The sequence below is a fragment of the Dicentrarchus labrax genome, unplaced genomic scaffold (assembly GCF_905237075.1).
Source record: "Dicentrarchus labrax unplaced genomic scaffold, dlabrax2021, whole genome shotgun sequence".
Lineage (NCBI taxonomy): Eukaryota > Metazoa > Chordata > Actinopteri > Moronidae > Dicentrarchus > Dicentrarchus labrax.
Genome location: NW_026136703.1, coordinates 24,648,796 through 24,666,296, shown reverse-complemented (window position 1 = coordinate 24,666,296; position 17,501 = coordinate 24,648,796). Strand labels below are relative to the sequence as shown.

Genomic DNA, 17,501 nt, shown 5'->3' with positions numbered 1-17,501 from the left:
GTGACTCACCTCTCCTTTTCCAACAGCTCCAATGTCCAAAAAGCTCTTAATCTGTCTGAGGTTTTTCAGTTTTTATAGAAAGGAGGCTGTGAAGTGGAAAATGTGAAATTTAAAGATGTCAAAATCATCAATGCTACAAAGTAAAAACACCTCCATGAAGTTTGTTTTTCACTCTCAGTGACTCCCACGTCCTTTTCAAAACTCACCATCTGTGAGACTTTAAATATTCCTCTAGTGACACATTTATGTCTCATTTTTTCTAATTCTGAAACTTCTCAACATCAAATGAAAAGTCAGCTTAAAGGCTTTTTTCAGGGATTTTAATAAACTTTTTTACATTTGCACAGTGCAAAGATCATTTTAAAACATTTAACTAAGTGTAGGTGGTTACTTTGCTTTTCCCCTGTTTTTATTTCTGCTCTCTGAACATGTTGTTAGGTTGGAAGCTGTTTTTATGCCCATTTACTCTCATTTTTATGCTCTTTTTTTATTTTTCACTAGTTCAAAGACTGTGTAATTAAATAAATCTCCCAGTTGCAGGATAATCTCACAACACCTCATGCTATGGAAACTCTCCATTCTTCTCTGCACCTGAACCTGTATCCCTGTTTGCCCCTGTGCTTCTCTCCAACTCCAGGGTCTCCTGGAGAGGACAGACACTCTACAGTCTGACCTGGAGGGGGTGCTGGAGGCCTCCAAGGACTTGACTGGCCACCTGGAACCTTCAGCTGCCAGTCTGGTCCAATCAGAGAGCCGGTTGTTGTCACGTGGCATCCAGCAGCTCAGCCGGACACTAACAGGGAAGCTGGGTCAGCTGCAGGTACGGCTTCATGAATGAATGAGTCTGTGTGTGTCCAGGGTGACTGAGACAACTGCACACAAAGAAATGACACATTTAACTGGAGGACAGTGTTTGATGTGAGCTGTAAACGGTCTCAGCTGCTGCAACAGCTCAATGATTCACTGACTTTTTGTTGTGTACGAACTCAATGTAAGGCTTTTTACAGCAACCTGCTGCTTTGTAAGCGTTTTAAACTGATATTGTCTTGTTTATCCAAGAAGATTTTATTTACATTATTATTATTGTCTCACTGTTTATGAAGTGTAAAATCATAAACAAGCTAGACTGCTTTGTTTGTTATGCTCTGTCCTCAGAGCACTGCATTACCTGTGTGTTTGTGTCCTAACCTGCCACTTACAGTAAGTGTCACAGTGACCTATAAATTAAGACACAGATGGCCGTGTGTCATGTTTGCGTGTAGGAGGAGCTCGAGCGGCTGCAGGACTTTGGAAAGGTCCTGGAGGCGCTGGAGAGAAACCTGGAGCTTTGGCAGGAGCGTCTGCAGGATGAGGCTCGGACAGCAGAGCAGGTGAGAGACAGCACGAGCCGACTTTATGAATGACTCTAGTGCCGCTGTTTTCTCCCACAGTAATCCACTGAGCAAGAGACTGTTACACTGAAGTAAAAATGTCTGGAATTGTTGTGTTAAATATATTGTGGCTGGTTTTCTTTAGAGGAGCTGCAGTTTATTTAACTATTTTTAGTACAAATCTACAAGATTTTTCTGGTAATTTTACAGGATTCCAGTGATCCCAGTGTCTTATTCTGTAAGATACTAAATATGTATGAAGATACGAAATAATAATTTCTTCAGTCTCACCACAAAGTCCATTTTGTATGTGTTCTGTGTCACATGATCCTCCTCAGCAGAGGGAGTTTGCTCAGTTTTCATGTCATTGTAGATGTTTGAATTTCCATTTTTTGTGAGACTTCTTGTTTATGTTGGTGTCCAAGTTGATCATGAAAAGATTTAAATCTTTAAACAACTCAACATCTAACCGGTAGTGAGATTCTTTGATGAAGGTCAAGACTGAACTTATATATTCCTTAGAAAATCCGACTGTTAGTGCTCACTATTAGACCTAAAGATGTGTTAAATAGAATTGGCTCCCTAAGGACACTTTATGGCGTTAATAAAGTGTTTCTCTTCATCTGAGAGGAGAAATTACAGAACAATGAGTCAAGAAATGAACAGCGGACTAAACAGGGACAGGAGGATGTGTGTGTAGCATGTAGTGTTCGGGTCTTTGTGTCGTGTTGTGATCCCCTGTGATCTGAGATGCCACCATATGTTTCCAGTCTGGCCTCCTAGAGCCGAGCGGCCTGTCTGCTGACCTGGATGTGCTGAATGAGCTGAGCCGTAGCTTGACTCTGGGCGACGCTGCAGCACGCCGCCTGCAACGCCTCAACCACCACTGGGCCGACGCCTGCGCCAGGGCCGAGGAGGCCTGCAGGTCAGACCTCAGATCTGTACACGGATATATCATGTCCAAAGACTAAAAAACGCTGTTGTCATGTTACAACGCAATGTGGTAACTCATTTTGTTCAATATGTGACAGTGATATTTGTATAAAATGAAACATTTAAAGTTTTTGTACTCTAAAAGCCAATTAAGTAGAAATTAATTGTTTAAGAGGGTGACAACCGTTAATTTAAATGAAATAAAATGTACTACAGCACAGATTTCAGATGCGTTTGTGTTCTCTGGGGTTTTTGCTGTGCAGTGAGCTGCAGACGGAGGCACTGAGACGGAAGAGTTTTGAGCAGAAGTGTGAGAGCTGGATGTCTTTCCTGCAGAGGATGGAGGACAGTCTGGCTGTAGATGTTGCCGGCTCTTACGTTGGCCTCAGGCAGCAGCTCTGCACACACAAGGTATCAGACACACACTCACCGACAGTCTTAACAAAAACACCACAAACAATCCTGATGTAATCCTGATGTCTCCTGGTGTTTCAGAGGTTTCAGGCAGAGCTGTCCATCGGTCACCAGATTCTTCACTCCGTCATCTCTGAAGCTCTTCATCTGCTGCAGAAAGGAGAGGTAGAGGACAGGTAAGAGGATCAGACTGTAAAGCTACTGTTGTTTTGACCAGCTCCTGGATGGATTTTCATGACTTTTGTACAAACTCAAGATCCGTTTAAATGACTCTGTTTTTTTTTGTTTCTGATTTTCAAACCTTTCAGACAGGAAATATCTAAACTTTTAAGGACATTTAACTGTGTTCATGTCTCCAGGAGTGACTTCATCCTGAAGCTTGCCCAGCTCCGGGAGCACTGGCAGGGGGCGGTGCAGCGGGCGGACCAGCGGCGCGCCCTGGTGGAGGGGCTGGTGAAGCACTGGCACCTGTACAGTCGCAGCCTGAAGAAGCTGCAGAGGTTCCTGTCGGACACGCAGACCCTCCTTCCCCCCGCAGGACCAGCCCGCTGCAGCCTGCAGCATCTACGGCGCTCTCTCCAGGACCTCCAGGTGAGACCGACAGCGACAGGGCTGGAATATCAGTAAATTACAGTAAATTCCATTGTTAATACAATTAATATCATAGACTTTAAGACTGGAATCTCTAAATTGTACTTACAGTAGCGACAGTGCTTGACTAAAGGTTACTTTTCCAACCTCTGTCCCTAATCTTTAAAAAATACTTTTGAGACCTTAAACAAACCCAGAAACAATCAAACTGTCTTTACGTACATTTTCAGGTCTGTAAAACGTTCCCTGCAGAGAGCTAATGGTCTGTAAAAGGGCTGTTAATTCAGATTAAGATCAGAAGCTTACGACCACAGGCAGAAACAAACAGCTGATTTAAGACAGAGAAACGACTTCCGCTGATGACATTTACATGAAAAGAGACGAGGACAAGGGTTTCCATTCCGGCTCCTTTTGAGCCTTTGATCAGCATGAAGAGAAGAGATGAGATTTGAATTGATTGTGAGTGAAGATACAATAAACATGGAGCTGCTCCTCAATAAAAGGGCACAGTCGAGCCCCTCGCTGAAAAGATTCACAGTTCATTCTTCATCTTCCTCTCTTTAGCTTCTTTCTGTCTTCCCTTCCTCCTCTCGTCTGTTAGAAATCCATCTTTAACCTTTTCTATCCTCCATCTTGCTCCTCAGCACACAGAGCTCTTGTTCCAGAGGTATCAGTGCAGTTTTATCCACACTCTGGACGTCGGTCGCCAGCTCTTCTGCATGGGGGACGAGGAGACCCAGACTCAGCTGCAGACGGATCTGGGAACCCTGCAGGAGGAGTGGGACAACCTCCACAGCCTGCTGGGCCGGAGGATGGACCTCACAGAGGCCATCGTCAAGGTATTTCCTCTCAAGTTCTTCTGCTGAAGTGATGCTTTCAGGAACATCGTGTTGATGTTTGGGGCTCAGTCGCCCAACTTTCCCAAATGTTAGATGTTGTTTGTGTCTTCTATGACTTGGATTTGTCTTGGTCCTGGTCATTATTGGTATCCACTCTCTTTATTTTTGTTTACTGCCTATTTTATGTGTTGGCTGTGAGGCATGACTTAGTGTGAACTTATCTTATTTGGTCCTTAGTCGTTAGATCTTTGAAAAGGATGCACATTTTCCAAAAAAACGATAGATATATATATATATTTATATATATCCATGTTTTTGTCCATTTGATACAATACCAGCTGAGCACATACAGGGCAGAAAACACCCCTATAATTCAAGAAAAATCTGACAATAACAGAAATGTACAGAATATCAGTATCAGCAGTATATTAAGTAATGATAGGGCTATCTCTTAACCAAGGATTAGTTTTATTTGCCATTGTGCTGTCTAAGAGCAGGTATCACGTTTTTAACGTAGTGGAAATGTGATCTTGTAAATGATCTCTTTCCACATGTGTTTGGCCAGTGAACTGTTATTGTGGATGACTCTGTTATGTTGGAGGCTCAGTTGCATGAAACCAAACCACTGGCCTCCAGTCAGTCCAATCGGAGGCTCAGATTCCTCCGGACAGACAAAATCAATGCCATTTTCGAAACATTATCTGTTGAGTCTCAGTGTCCGGCTGCAGAGTGCTGCTCTGTTGTTCCCCTGAGACAGTTACATCAGCTCCTGCACATCCTCTTAATCTTTGACCCAGTTCTGTCAGATATACATTAGTTTAATAATTCAGTTTTATTAGATTTATATTTCCATGACTGATTTCTGTTATATTCCCATTTAAATTGTGTGTGTAAGTAAATGCCAAGTACTCTCTGAAGCAGTGGCTCCCACCATTTTATATAGAATCAGAATTTTTTGGGTTATTTATATTCAAAGAAGGTAATGACAGCTTAGGGTTATAAATGTATTCAAATAGCTCTAGTTCTACTGTAGCCCACAATTTCCAAATAGTCCTGGATGTGTTACAGTTTCATAGTGGACCCTCTAAATGTAGGGTAAACACACTGAAGCATACATTTTGTAGGAAACAGTCATAGAATAAAAACAGGGCATACTGTTTTGAATCAGCTGCAGATTCTGAAGCAAGCTGACTTTTTGTTTATTCAACCTGGGCTGAAGATCTGGATCCTCCATCTGTCCCCTGTAGCCTCTGACGGTTTCTGTTTGCCTGAGAGCGGCCAAGTTAATCCAATCTGCTCTAATTAATGACAGTGGCCATGTTTAGGAGGACGTGTAATGGCTCTCTTAACATTCTCAAAGCCAATCAGCTTTTTTTTTTTTAGAACCCCATGCATTGATCTGTGTGATCAAGGAGTTTTTTGTTGTTGTTGTTGTTGTTGTTGTTGTGTCTCAGAACTGGGAGCGCTGTGAGGCTGGACTAGCAGACAGCATGCTGCAGCTGAAGGACGTGAAGACCAGACTGAACCAGTCGATGCCAGATAGCGACGATGAGCTGGAGAGTGCCGAGAAATTCACCAAGGTACATCCACAAACACAACTAAACAAATATCACTCGTTCTGTACACACTGGTTGTATTCATCCAAAAGCTTCAGTGGAGACGCACAGCCACTCTGGAGGCAGCAGTAATCTCATTGGCTCAGTTAAACCTCAGAGGGAGGAGCCAAAGGCCGATTTTATGACTCAGTAAAATTGGATTTTTTTATATATTTTGACCATCTGTGCCATCAGTTAACCCTTAACCTCAACCTGTGTGATTATTCCTGCTTCCAAAGCAGCTCCGACCTCATGTTTTCAGGCAGTTATTACATTATTGAGTGCATTCAAGATAGGTTAGTGTTTCTAAACTAAAAGTGCCTGTTTATTTTTTTGCTTGTTTGGCATCGATACCACTCTCATGTTTGTACACGCCGTATGAAGCTAGAGCCAGGAGACCGTTAGCTTAGCATTAAGACTGTAAGCAGCTCGCCTTTTTCCACTTTTTTACAGGTTAAACAAACAAGACTTGTTTGCCGTCTTTATGCTAAGCTAAGCTAATGGTCTCCTGATTGTAGCTCCTTCTTATTAGATAGATAGATAGATATTCCTTTATTATTTAATGGACAGATATGAGAGCGATATCGATCTTCTCATCTAACTCTTTTCTAGTCCTTTATGGTTTCAGGCGTATGTATACTTGTACTGTTGTATTGTACCAGGATTATTTTTATGGAGTATTTTTTTAAAATAACCACAATGACTAAATAGACGAGGGTGTAATCCATCGATACATATTGTATAGTGGAACTTTTCATACTGTTAGCAGCCTGTGAAAGATGCACATTATGCTAGTGTCCTGCAGGTGGAACATTTGGTTGTAAAAAGTTAATATTCAAAACAAACACAGATCAATGTCCCTATGTAGAATATAAAAACTGTCGTGTGAGGACGTCACGAGACAGGGCAGGGGCTGCAAACAGACGTGTAGCCTTCAGGCAGTTTGGTGGGGAACAAACGCTGGAAGTTTCAAGAGAGCAAAGCCAAGTTTGAAACAGGTTTGGCTCAACTCATCCTCTCTGACCCATCACAGCCTTTATCCTCCACCCCTCCCTCAATCCCCTCCCCTCCCCCTCCACCGCCACCCCTCCCCCCGGCCCGGCCTGCAGCCTGTGGCCCTTAATCCTCTCTCTCTGGGCGGGGAGAAAGAGAGAAAAGGGTGACAGAGAGAGACAGGGAGAGAAAGAGAGAGGGGCCGGGGCAGAGAGAGACATTAGGGAGTAGCTGTGAGAGAGCGAGCTGTGGAGGGGGTCCCTGACGGTTTGTTGTGGCGGTTGGTGTGTTATGGTATGCAGGAGAACGAGGACTCCCTGGAGGACTGGGCTGAGAGCCTGACGGAGCTGAGCACCATGAAGACGGATCTGTCCCAGTACATCATCGCCGACGATGTCCTGCTGCTGCAGGAGCAGGTGGAGCACCTGCACTGTCAGTGGGAGGAACTCTGCCTCAAGGTCAGTCTGCTGGCTCTCAACTCTGAAGCTGAAGGGACTCACACAACATTTGTACCTGCTAGAACGAGCTGCTTCTGCTGTTTATCTGCTTTTATCTGACTTTAATCCTGATACACACTTACAGCAATATCCTCCTGGAAAAAAAAACTTCTGTTTTAAGTGTTATGTACTTAAAACCCCCCTTTTGAGTATCTTAAAATTTGGAGGAATCCTCTGATTTCACAATAGTATCATGTAAATATTCTTCCAGCTCTTAGTTAATTGTAGTGCTGCAACTAAAGATTATTTTCATTTTGTTAAATCTATTAGTTGTTTGGTCCATAAAATGTCAGAAAATTGTGAAAAATTGTTTCCTAAAGCCCAAACTGACATCCTCAAATGTCCACAGCTCAAAGAGAAATCAGAAAATATTCACATTTGAGAAGCTGAAATCAGAGAATTTTGACTTTTTTTCTTAAATAATGACTCAAAATGATGAATCGACTATCAAAATAGTTGGTGATTAACTTAATAGCTAGCTAATCAGTGAATCAACTAACTGTTGCTGCTCCATTGAAGCTGTATGACAATGAACCAGACTTTTGTTGTTGCAGCTGCTCCATTCAATCAAATTGAAATATTTTTCGTGTATTACGCTATTTTATACACATTTTCCCAAATTCAGCCCGGCATGTTTGATACCTCTGTAAAACTTTTGGATCTCCACTAACATTTAAGATAATATCCTGTGACTGTGAGTGAGTTGACTGTCGCTTGTTTTTTAAGTGAAAATCTGATTAAATCACCAATTAAATGTCATTTCAAGCTATCATTGGCAAAGATAGATTTCAGGGCCAAATGCTGGCTTCCTTTAATCATATTTTAAAAACAGAAAGAGTTCATGTAAAGTGCAAAGTGAGGGAACAAGACCAGAAACACTGCTCATCACTTGTTTTTATTCTCTGGGGACACATTTTTAAATCTATGAACCAGGCTACAGGAGTGCTGGTTGTGGAGGGTTAATTATTGAAGAGCTAACGTGTGTGTGTGTGTGTGTGTGTGTGTGTGTGTGTGTGTGTGTGTGTGTGTGTGTGTGGTGTGTGTGTGTGTTTACAGCAGCAGGTCAGGTGAGAGCATTTATCTCCTCAAACTGCAGACAAGAGTGAGGGAGGGGAAAGTTGTGCAACGACTGAATGGCTCAGTGCAGAAACTTAATTTTCTTTATTAAATGAAGGTTATTTGAGGTGATCTGACATGTTTTTGACAGTTTGCTGTGTCTGTACCGCGCTGCATTTTAATCTGCATTCACATCACACAGCTCTCACTTTCTTTGTCTGTCCTCCGCTCCTCATCACTGTTCAGAGTCTAAGCCTTTGATGAGGAGCTAAGTTAGTAAATCTTGTGAGTGTTTTTAGGGTGACCGGGGAGACCAACAGGTCTGGGGTGAGGGGGTGGTGAGAGGGTGAGGGGCATTGTGGGGACGGGGGAACAGATGGTGACAGGAGAGAAATGTTGTAATGAGCTGAGAGGCGTCAGGAAGAAGAGCTTTTGTATTGAAATGAGTTAGGAGGGAGGGGGATGGGGGGGGTGTAGTGATCATACTGACTTTCACTTTTCACCGTCTGACTGTTTGTGTATTTACTGTTCGGGGCTGTCTCATCCACATCATGCCTCCTGGTTAAAGTGTAAGCTGCATTGTGCTGGAGCTGGGAAAGTTACCTGGGATGTACTTAAAGCTATAATCTGTAACAGTTCTGCATTAAAATATCTATAAACTCTAGCTCTATGTTCTATATGTAGTTGAGTTGTGTTCTTACATTATCCAAAAAGTTTCCAACAATGTTCAAACTCAGAGAAATCTTATTGAGCTCATTGCTGCCCCCTGTGTTTAACGGAGGAAAGCACCCACTGCACATGCTTCCTTCACACAGAGGGAACTACTGTAGTTCAGCACCAATCAAATCAAAATGATGCCGGTATCAGTAATAATAAGACATAGATTAGGCACACGCAGTACGAGTAAGTATCTTAAAGTGATGAAGCTTATTTCATTTCTCTCTTCCAATCCTCTTTGTGTCAGGTGTCTCTGCGTAAACAGGAGATCGCTGATCGTCTGAACGCCTGGATCATCTTCAACGAGAAGAACAAGGAGCTGTGTGAGTGGCTGACGCAGATGGAGAACAAGGTGGCGCACAACTCCGACCTCAATATCGAGGAGATGGTGGAGAAACTCAAGAAGGTAGAATACTTAAAGATCCCCTCCAGACATGCTTTAAGACAGATGTACAAAGATCCTCCTAGTGTGAAACTCTGCACAGTGAATCTCAAACATCACACTGTAGGAACAACACTGGTTTCTGACTGGAGGGGGAAGATGTGATCAATGACACTGCACATGTTTAGATGCCTGTAAATTCATCAGCCATCACAGCTGAAGTTTACTGAATGATACTCTTGAGTGATTGGTTTAGATGAACTCAACTTAGAAAGATGTAACTTCAGTCTGGCTGTATATCCAAAAGTGGAAATATGTGTATTTTAATTATTTGTTTTTTTGGTGCCATTTGTCTGTTTTTTGTTAACAGGATTTCTTAAGATAGAATCTGGTGTAAAGTAAGGAGATGAGCCAAGAAACAAGTGATTCGTTGTTGGTGCTTCAAATTTAAAAAAAACAGGCACATATATCCCATGATGTTATTTCTGTGTTCTTAAAATAATGAACTTAGATGAGGCAGCCAGAGGTTTGAACTCTGTGAGCTCACAAGGCTCCTTTACAGAGAGCATGAAGAAGAGCCTTTCAGAATAAAAGGTGCAAAATAGACGGTATGAACAGATAAATAAAATAACATTCACTTACAATGCTAAGATAAACATTACACTGGAACATCATCTGTTCTCGTGGGTTCTCAAGTTATACGTAACCCCAATTCAATGTGTTCCTCCCTTTAAGTTCCTCCAGTTGCTATGTTATGCTGTGTTATGTTGATTATGCAACTTGGGTGCGTGGTTTTGTTAGTTTTGCTGTGTCAGCCGTCAGCGCACTCTGCTCTGTGTCGGGACGTGCCGGGCTGGGTGGTGGTGGAGGGACGGTCTGGGCTTTTCAAAAAGCTGTGAATTCCCTCCTGATTGTTAAAGAGACGACAGCTGTTTGAGCCCCAGCAGGGCCACGCGGGTTTGTTTTGTGTCGGGTTTCATTTGTTACGTGGTGACTAAGGGGAGTAGAGGGGAGTGCTGTTATAGAAACCCCAAACTTATTGCCCTGGCGGGGGGTTTAAACCTTTTCAGCCGCTGGAGCTTTAAATTTAGTGTCTTTCCCCGACACAGACTCTTTTTGCAGGAGCTGTGTTACTTTCTGGCAAACTTCCGAACTTATAAGATAATTTGTTTTGCTCAACCTGAAGGTAGGGGTCGAGTTTAGCTACCTTTATGGCTCACAGAAATCTTAATTTGTTACATTTCTGATTGAAATAGTCTTAAAATTAAGTATGAAAAGTTGGAATTTTAGACACATAAATACTTTCTAAAAGGGTAGTTGATTTTGTCTTCATTCCTAGTTTTCAATCTATGGCCAATCGTTATTGCTCCATATTGAGCCATTATAAAGCCACCCTGTCCTTATGTGAGATTTATAGCAGTGATTATATGTCAATTTACTAAATCCTGGAGAGAAATCGCTGTGGGTACTAAATCCGTGCTTTTTGTTCTGTGATTCTCCATAAGGACTGTATGGAAGAGATCAACCTGTTCAGTGAGAATAAAACCCATCTGAAGCAGCTCGGGGAACAGCTCATCACAGCCAGCAACAAGACGAAAGAGACGGAGATCAACGACAAGCTGAAGGACATCAACGACCGCTGGCAGCATCTGTTTGACCACATAGAGGCCAGGTAAGGATGGATGGGGAGATGGTGGGATGAAAGAAGGCTTGGGGCATGGTCTGTCGTTACCTGTACCTGGGGTAGGGCTACGGTTTGGGTTAGCAGGCTTGGAGCAGTATTCAGCACAATAACATTAGCATTCACCTTAAAGGAGCAGTGTGTACAAACTACTGTGGCCACGAAAAACACTAAAGGCCCTATCTAGAGCCAGTGTTTGGTTTGTCCATTCTGGGCTACTGTAGAAACATGTTGGTTCAACATGGCGGACTCGATGTAAAGGACCTGCTCCCTTTGTAGATATAAAATGTCTCATTCCAAGGTAACAAAAACACAGTTCTTATATTCAGGTGCACTAATGAAACCATACCTAGATCCTCCTAAATGTTACACACTGGACCTTTAAAGCTGAGACTGAGACAAGTTTTAAAAGGGAAACTGTATAAACGATAAACTTCTTTTTATGTCTGAGCTCTTCACTTAGTCTGTTCAGTCTGTGCTGGCATTCTGACCAGAGCAATATTTTGTGATGAAGGCATCACCCAGAAATCTTCTCTTATTTGGTTTTTTTATAACTGTGGTTCATATGACTCTATTGATCAATAACTATAAGAACAGCCCTCCTCGGGAACGGACTTGGTAACAACTGGTGCAGTGGTAACAGCAGCGTTGTACTTTGCACTTAAACCGTTTTAACTTAAACACAGTGAAAACGGTTCTTTGTTATGGTCGGACTGCAGGTGCTGCAGCATGAGGGGTAAGGTGGAAATCAGCTACTATGTATGAATGAGATTTTTGTCAGCGAACTCCTGCGACTATTTGATCTTTGACATGCTGAAAATGCATATTTGTAGTTTATAGGTCCTTCTAATGTGTTTATGTTTAGCAATGGTTAGCTTCTGAAATCCCATGAATCCTGTTGATTCTATCTTCTGTTGTAAGGCGTTACAGACTTTTTCTGAAGTCCAAACCCTTGTTGTTGACTGCTGCAGTTCAACCCGTGCAGCTTTATCTGTGAATGTTGGTTTTTCTCTGAGAACAGGAGCGGGCAGAGCACAGCTGTTATTCTACTGCAGATTAAAGGAGAAAAGCTCCGAGCCGACAGAGGATAGAGTGATATTGTTATTAATCCAGAAATGCAGCTTCCAGCACACAGAGGAGTGGTGGCTCTGTGCTGGAAGCTGCTGAAATGTTTATGCATCAGCTTAGAGCCTCTTAACTGCTGATCTACACACAGCAGCATTATGGGATGTGACCGATAGGTGCAAGAACAAGGTGAACATCAACAGCGAGAGCGAGATGAACCCAGTGGCTGCTCTCTTTTGGCAGATTTGATCACGTCCGGCGGTTTGATAGTTCTTTGTGAGGGTTAAGGCCTCCTTTTGACTTTTTCTGACCTCATCTAAAATGTTTATACACTCAAAGGCAGTTGCTCCATTAAAGCACTGCTTTTTAACTTGGGAATCCCAAGATAAATCTCTGAGGGGTGCAACATGATTGATGGGAAAGAAAAGCAGAAAGAACTTGTAATCTTCTTTTTTATTTTTTTTTATCACAGGATAATTACCTCTTCAGACGTCTTAAATTATCAAAGTTAAAGAAGTACAAATATAAATATGATAGGGATGGTAAGATTCACAGATTTGCATCAATGCATAAAAGTTCAAGATTCAATTGCTGCGGATTGGATACAATTTGGGATAAAGTCAGGATGTATAATTTCTAACATCTTTGCATTTGTCAAATAAATCTTAAATATAATGTGTGTTTTGTCTCTTTTTTGGCAAATTATCTTAAATTAAATTAACTTTGGCAGTGTTAATATGCATCAGCACCACCTGCTATTTTGGAGTCTGAACCACAAAGAAGGAAATGATTTAAGAAGCACTGGATTGTTTACACGATATTATCATATGTGCATTATTACCACAATGACATAATCAGAGATACTTACTGCATTACAGTTGCTCAAGTTGTTAAACAAAGACATATAAGAAATAAAAATAGTAATAATAACGTGAAGATATGTGTATTAAATTATAATATATAGCAATGATTTTTTTTACAGGGTAAGAAAGTCAGGAATCGCTGTTTGGATGTATTTTATGAGAGACAGTAAAGAGGAAAAGAAGCCTGACTGAGTAATAAAAGGTCTGTTAATACTTCTGTTACAGTGTAACTTGAGGCTTTGCTGTTTAACTGATGCCATTACACGAATCTTCTGCCTAAAGTCTGCTTTAGTTTGACTGTTTTGATTTTGTGGATAATTATGTGTTCCCGCGATAACAAGGTCAATCTCAGAAACAAGTATCGCGCATTAGCTTGCTCTGCTTCAGTACCTTGGCCTTCCCAGCATCCAGCATTACAGTAATTATTATCAACTATGTCTTCGCTGTGCAGCTGAATGGACGCAGGGTGGTGGAGTGCACAATAATTACTGCTACATCTCTGGCAAACAAGAGGACAGCAAGTTTAAACTGATGACTGCATTCTGCTCCTGATAATTGCCTGTTTGTTGATCTTTAGAGGACTCAATGTTCAGTAGATGGCAAGTTCATAAAACGCACACAGCAAATCAGAGACAACCAAACGGTCGGTCTATCTTTTGGTCATTCAGTTTTCTTTTCAGAAGTGGGTATTAAAAAAACTTTTGTACAACGCGTTTTTCTTTTTCATTCCTTCTTGATTTATTACATTTTTCGTATTCTAAAATCTAATAACCACTCGTTTTCTGTTTAGAAATACTCGTTTCTGAAAAGAAAATCAAATGACCAACAGATACACTGACCCAGAACTGAGTCAAGCTGAGCAGTGGAATGTTTTCTTGGAACCAGATGGGTTAAACCAGTCTGGGCGGAGGGGGCAGAGGGGGCGGAGGTGACTTATCTTCTGTGAGAATGACTGACTTAAATCTGCCATATGGTGGCTGGTTAGTGGCTGTGGGGACTCTGTCTCCCCTTTCTCATTCACATATTAATGTTTGTTTCAAGACTCTGAATCTCAGATTGGTATAAATGATCATTTAACCTACAGTAACAGTTACGTTTTACTTGAAGATACAAAGAGCCTGTCTCTTCTCTCTCACAAGCCTGAATCTTGAGTCCGCGTTAAACATGTGATTTACAGACTTAGCTCTGTTTGCACAGTTTTTGCCACTGTGGTGGTGCATAATGAAGGTGTTTTCACAAGCGATGCGTCTCAATTCATAATTTTTCATCACAGGCAGCTATTCCTCCATTTGAATAGAGTAGAAAACAGCTATGTGCCTCAGTTTCACCAGGCAATAAAAAGAAGTGTGGCAGATTGTGTGTCACTGGACATTTGATTAATGTTAAACTTTTCTCAGCGTCCTTACGTCTTGCTGCTGTACGCCTTTTTTTGTCATTTCGTTCACAATGAGTGGCATCCTGTTAGTGTTTATCTGTGTGAAAATGGTGTTAAACACCTGCCTTCCGGTGGATCTCAAGATGTTTGAGGTAGCAACAGCAGAGGTGTGTGAACGAACAGTAGAAAAAAACATTATCTAACAGTAACTTCCATGGACTTCCACATTGTACAGTGTATATGACTCCCTGTTAACATGATCCCATATTGTGTCACCTTTTGTGTGGATGGAAGCATCAGATTAAATGGTAAATGGACCACTCAAAGCACTTTTACACTACGTGCCACATTCACCTTTTCACGCACATTCACACAGTGATAACAAAGTCCATCGAACAGAAACTAACATTCATACACACTCACACACCGATGCACGGCATCGGGAGCAATTTAGGGTTCAGTATCTTGCTCAAGGATACTTCGACATGTGGCACCAGGAGCCGGGGATCGAACCCACAACCTTCCGATTAAGGAACGACCCGTTCATTATTATCCCATTCAATGTGTTCAGATCCTAGACGAGCCCCCATTATGTTATGACATAAAATGAGGGATGCCACACCGGTTAAATGCAAAAGAATACAATTTATTTTCCAGAAGAACAAAATGGTAAAATCAACAGAACAAACAAAGTTTGGGGGGTGGGGGGGGGGGACGAGCCCCCTAAAAAAACCCCCCCCCACAAACCAAAAAAGGTTTCCTCCATTTAGGATCAGTGAGCACCTAGAACACAAAAACATAGAGCAGAAATACAAGCAAAACAGTAACAGGACCCACAATAACACACATTAGGAACAGTTAGGATAGTAGTTATCCAATCAAAATAAAAATTTACAGAAGGATGAATCCACGTGGGCCCGCCATTCACAGTGCACGAGGATGAGGGTTTTTATCATGACTGACAGATTGTTAGTACAGAGATGTGCCCTGTGTCTTTAACAATAGAAGGGGAACTGGAGTGGAGAGGGAGCGTGACACACAACTGTGGATTTGCCCTTCCCCTCAGCTGCCTCCCCCCCGTCCCCTCAGAGACTGACCAACATAACAAGGCTAAGCCTGTTAATGAGCCGCTGCTGAGGCACGAGCCTCGTGTCTGTGATGGAATCTGCAGTTGTCACACTGTTGATTTAGATTTTATTGTACCTAAGCCAAGGAAAATACCCGTTTCTGTTCATTCCAAAGGCTTTGGATGGGGTTGAGGTCAGGGCTCAGTGCAGGCTAGTTGAGTTCCTCCACTCCAACTTGATGAAGCATTCCTTTATGGAGCTGGCTTTGTGCACGGGAGCATTGTCATGTTAAAACAGGAAATGGTCTTTCCCATAATGTTGACACAAATGTGGAAGAGCATTAAGATTTCTCTTCACTGGAACCAAGGAGCCATGCACATCCCTAACAACTGAGCATGTGTGACATGTATCATATTATAATGATCATCTTGAGAGCTACAATCCATTGTGGGATTTGAGGCTCAGGATCTGCTGTTGCAGACTGTAGTGAGGAGGGTGAAAACCCACTAAGCTGATAAACGTGGGGAGCGTCTCACCACACAAGCTTCTTAACATGATCATGGACCATTTCACCATTGTCACATCCGTGTTGTTCACACCTCAAAACCACCAGAGCCGTTTGGGGTGCAAGTCAAGGATCAAATAAGATTATTCAAGGTTTACCACAAGCCTCCGATTCATTAATGATGACCGACATTTCTAATAACAATAAGGCGTTCCTGAACTGAGCACTGCGACTATCAAAACACAAGAGCCTGTGTGTGTGTGTGTGTGTGGGTGTGGGTGTGTGGGTGTGTGGGTGGGTGAAGAGTAGATACAGGGCTAAAAGTAGCTTTGTAGATCAGTGGGCTCCAGCCACCACTTAACCCCCATGGTAGCCTAATCCCCTGAGGTTCTGCACGCTGAGAGAGGACACACCCAAACTCTCTGAGCCAATGAAACCAGGGCTGCAAGAAGCTGATTATAGCGTCAAGGTGCTGATTACACCTGCACTTTGTTTAAACCTGGGTACCGCTATTAGCTGAAAGTTGAACCTAATCCAGAAATGCATGCAGATGCAGTACCGCTAATGGCCACTAGGTGCAGAAAGGGCTATAATGAAGTCAGATAATCCTCTTCTGCACAACATGTAGAGCGTTTACTTCACAGCCATGAGGTGAGTCAGTGTTGTCACTGGCTGCAGTCCTGTGTCACATGTTTGTAGAAGCACTGATGGAGTTTAAGAGGAGCTGATCCAGAGTCAGTGATGACTGCGGCGTCCCTCAGCCTTTGTCTGCATCTCGCCTCACTAAGTTACGGCAGATGACTGCTGAGGTTTGACTTGCGGAGGGATTAGACGCGTTGACACTGGCCCGCTGCTCGCCTTTGTCCCCCAAAACAAACCGGGTGCTCCGTCACCCGGCCCAGCAGCTGCCGTCTGCTGACACAAGCCTTTGTGCACCGATGGGCCCTCAGCCTCGGGGGCCACCGGGGGCCACTGCACCATCCTCTCTCCTCATTGTCTGAATAAGATGCACATGAGGCAGATGTTCTGTCTTTAAAAAGCTCCACCTGCCTCCTCACACCTGGTGCGGCAGAGTTGCTCCTTTTATCGTCAAACAGCGTGTTTCTGCGGTTTGAAGAGTCGTTAATGTCGAGTGGAGCTTTTACATATTGTTCATGCTGTTTAATGCTGACATAAAAACAACTCTCACTTAAAGCTACTCGGCTCTCTTTTCAAGCTGTTGTTGATCTGGTCGTCATGACGATGATGGCGCACTTCTCGTGTTGTTTTCTCGGCTCGGTTACTACGGTGATCTGTTAAGTTTGAATAAGGGATTAAGAGACGGACGATGGAGTTAATGTTTCTGTTTGTGTGGCAGTGGAATTAAATTATAAGTGTGTGTGTGTGTGTGTGTGTGTGTGTGTGTGTGTGCACGCTATTAGGCGAGGCAGTACATTCAAGGTGCTGTGCAGTGTGGTTAAAAGCAAGACGGTTAAAAGTTAAAACAACAGACTTATAATATAAAAACTGAATTATAAAAAGCATAATAAAAAGATTTATATAAAAGTAACATCAAAAT

General features: G+C 42.5%; 1 protein-coding gene across 1 annotated transcript in view; it reads left to right on the top strand.

The window, feature by feature from the left end:
- Positions 1 to 17,501, top strand: part of syne2b (spectrin repeat containing, nuclear envelope 2b) — a 148,697-nt gene that overhangs the window by 108,755 nt on the left and 22,441 nt on the right. Inside the window, exons 104-114 of the mRNA XM_051396226.1 lie at positions 638 to 820; positions 1,263 to 1,370; positions 2,141 to 2,295; positions 2,567 to 2,714; positions 2,799 to 2,893; positions 3,077 to 3,308; positions 3,953 to 4,147; positions 5,602 to 5,727; positions 7,038 to 7,193; positions 9,253 to 9,411; positions 10,893 to 11,059. Coding sequence (XP_051252186.1) covers positions 638 to 820; positions 1,263 to 1,370; positions 2,141 to 2,295; positions 2,567 to 2,714; positions 2,799 to 2,893; positions 3,077 to 3,308; positions 3,953 to 4,147; positions 5,602 to 5,727; positions 7,038 to 7,193; positions 9,253 to 9,411; positions 10,893 to 11,059 — 1,724 coding nt within the window. The remainder of the gene's footprint in view (positions 1 to 637; positions 821 to 1,262; positions 1,371 to 2,140; positions 2,296 to 2,566; positions 2,715 to 2,798; positions 2,894 to 3,076; positions 3,309 to 3,952; positions 4,148 to 5,601; positions 5,728 to 7,037; positions 7,194 to 9,252; positions 9,412 to 10,892; positions 11,060 to 17,501) is intronic.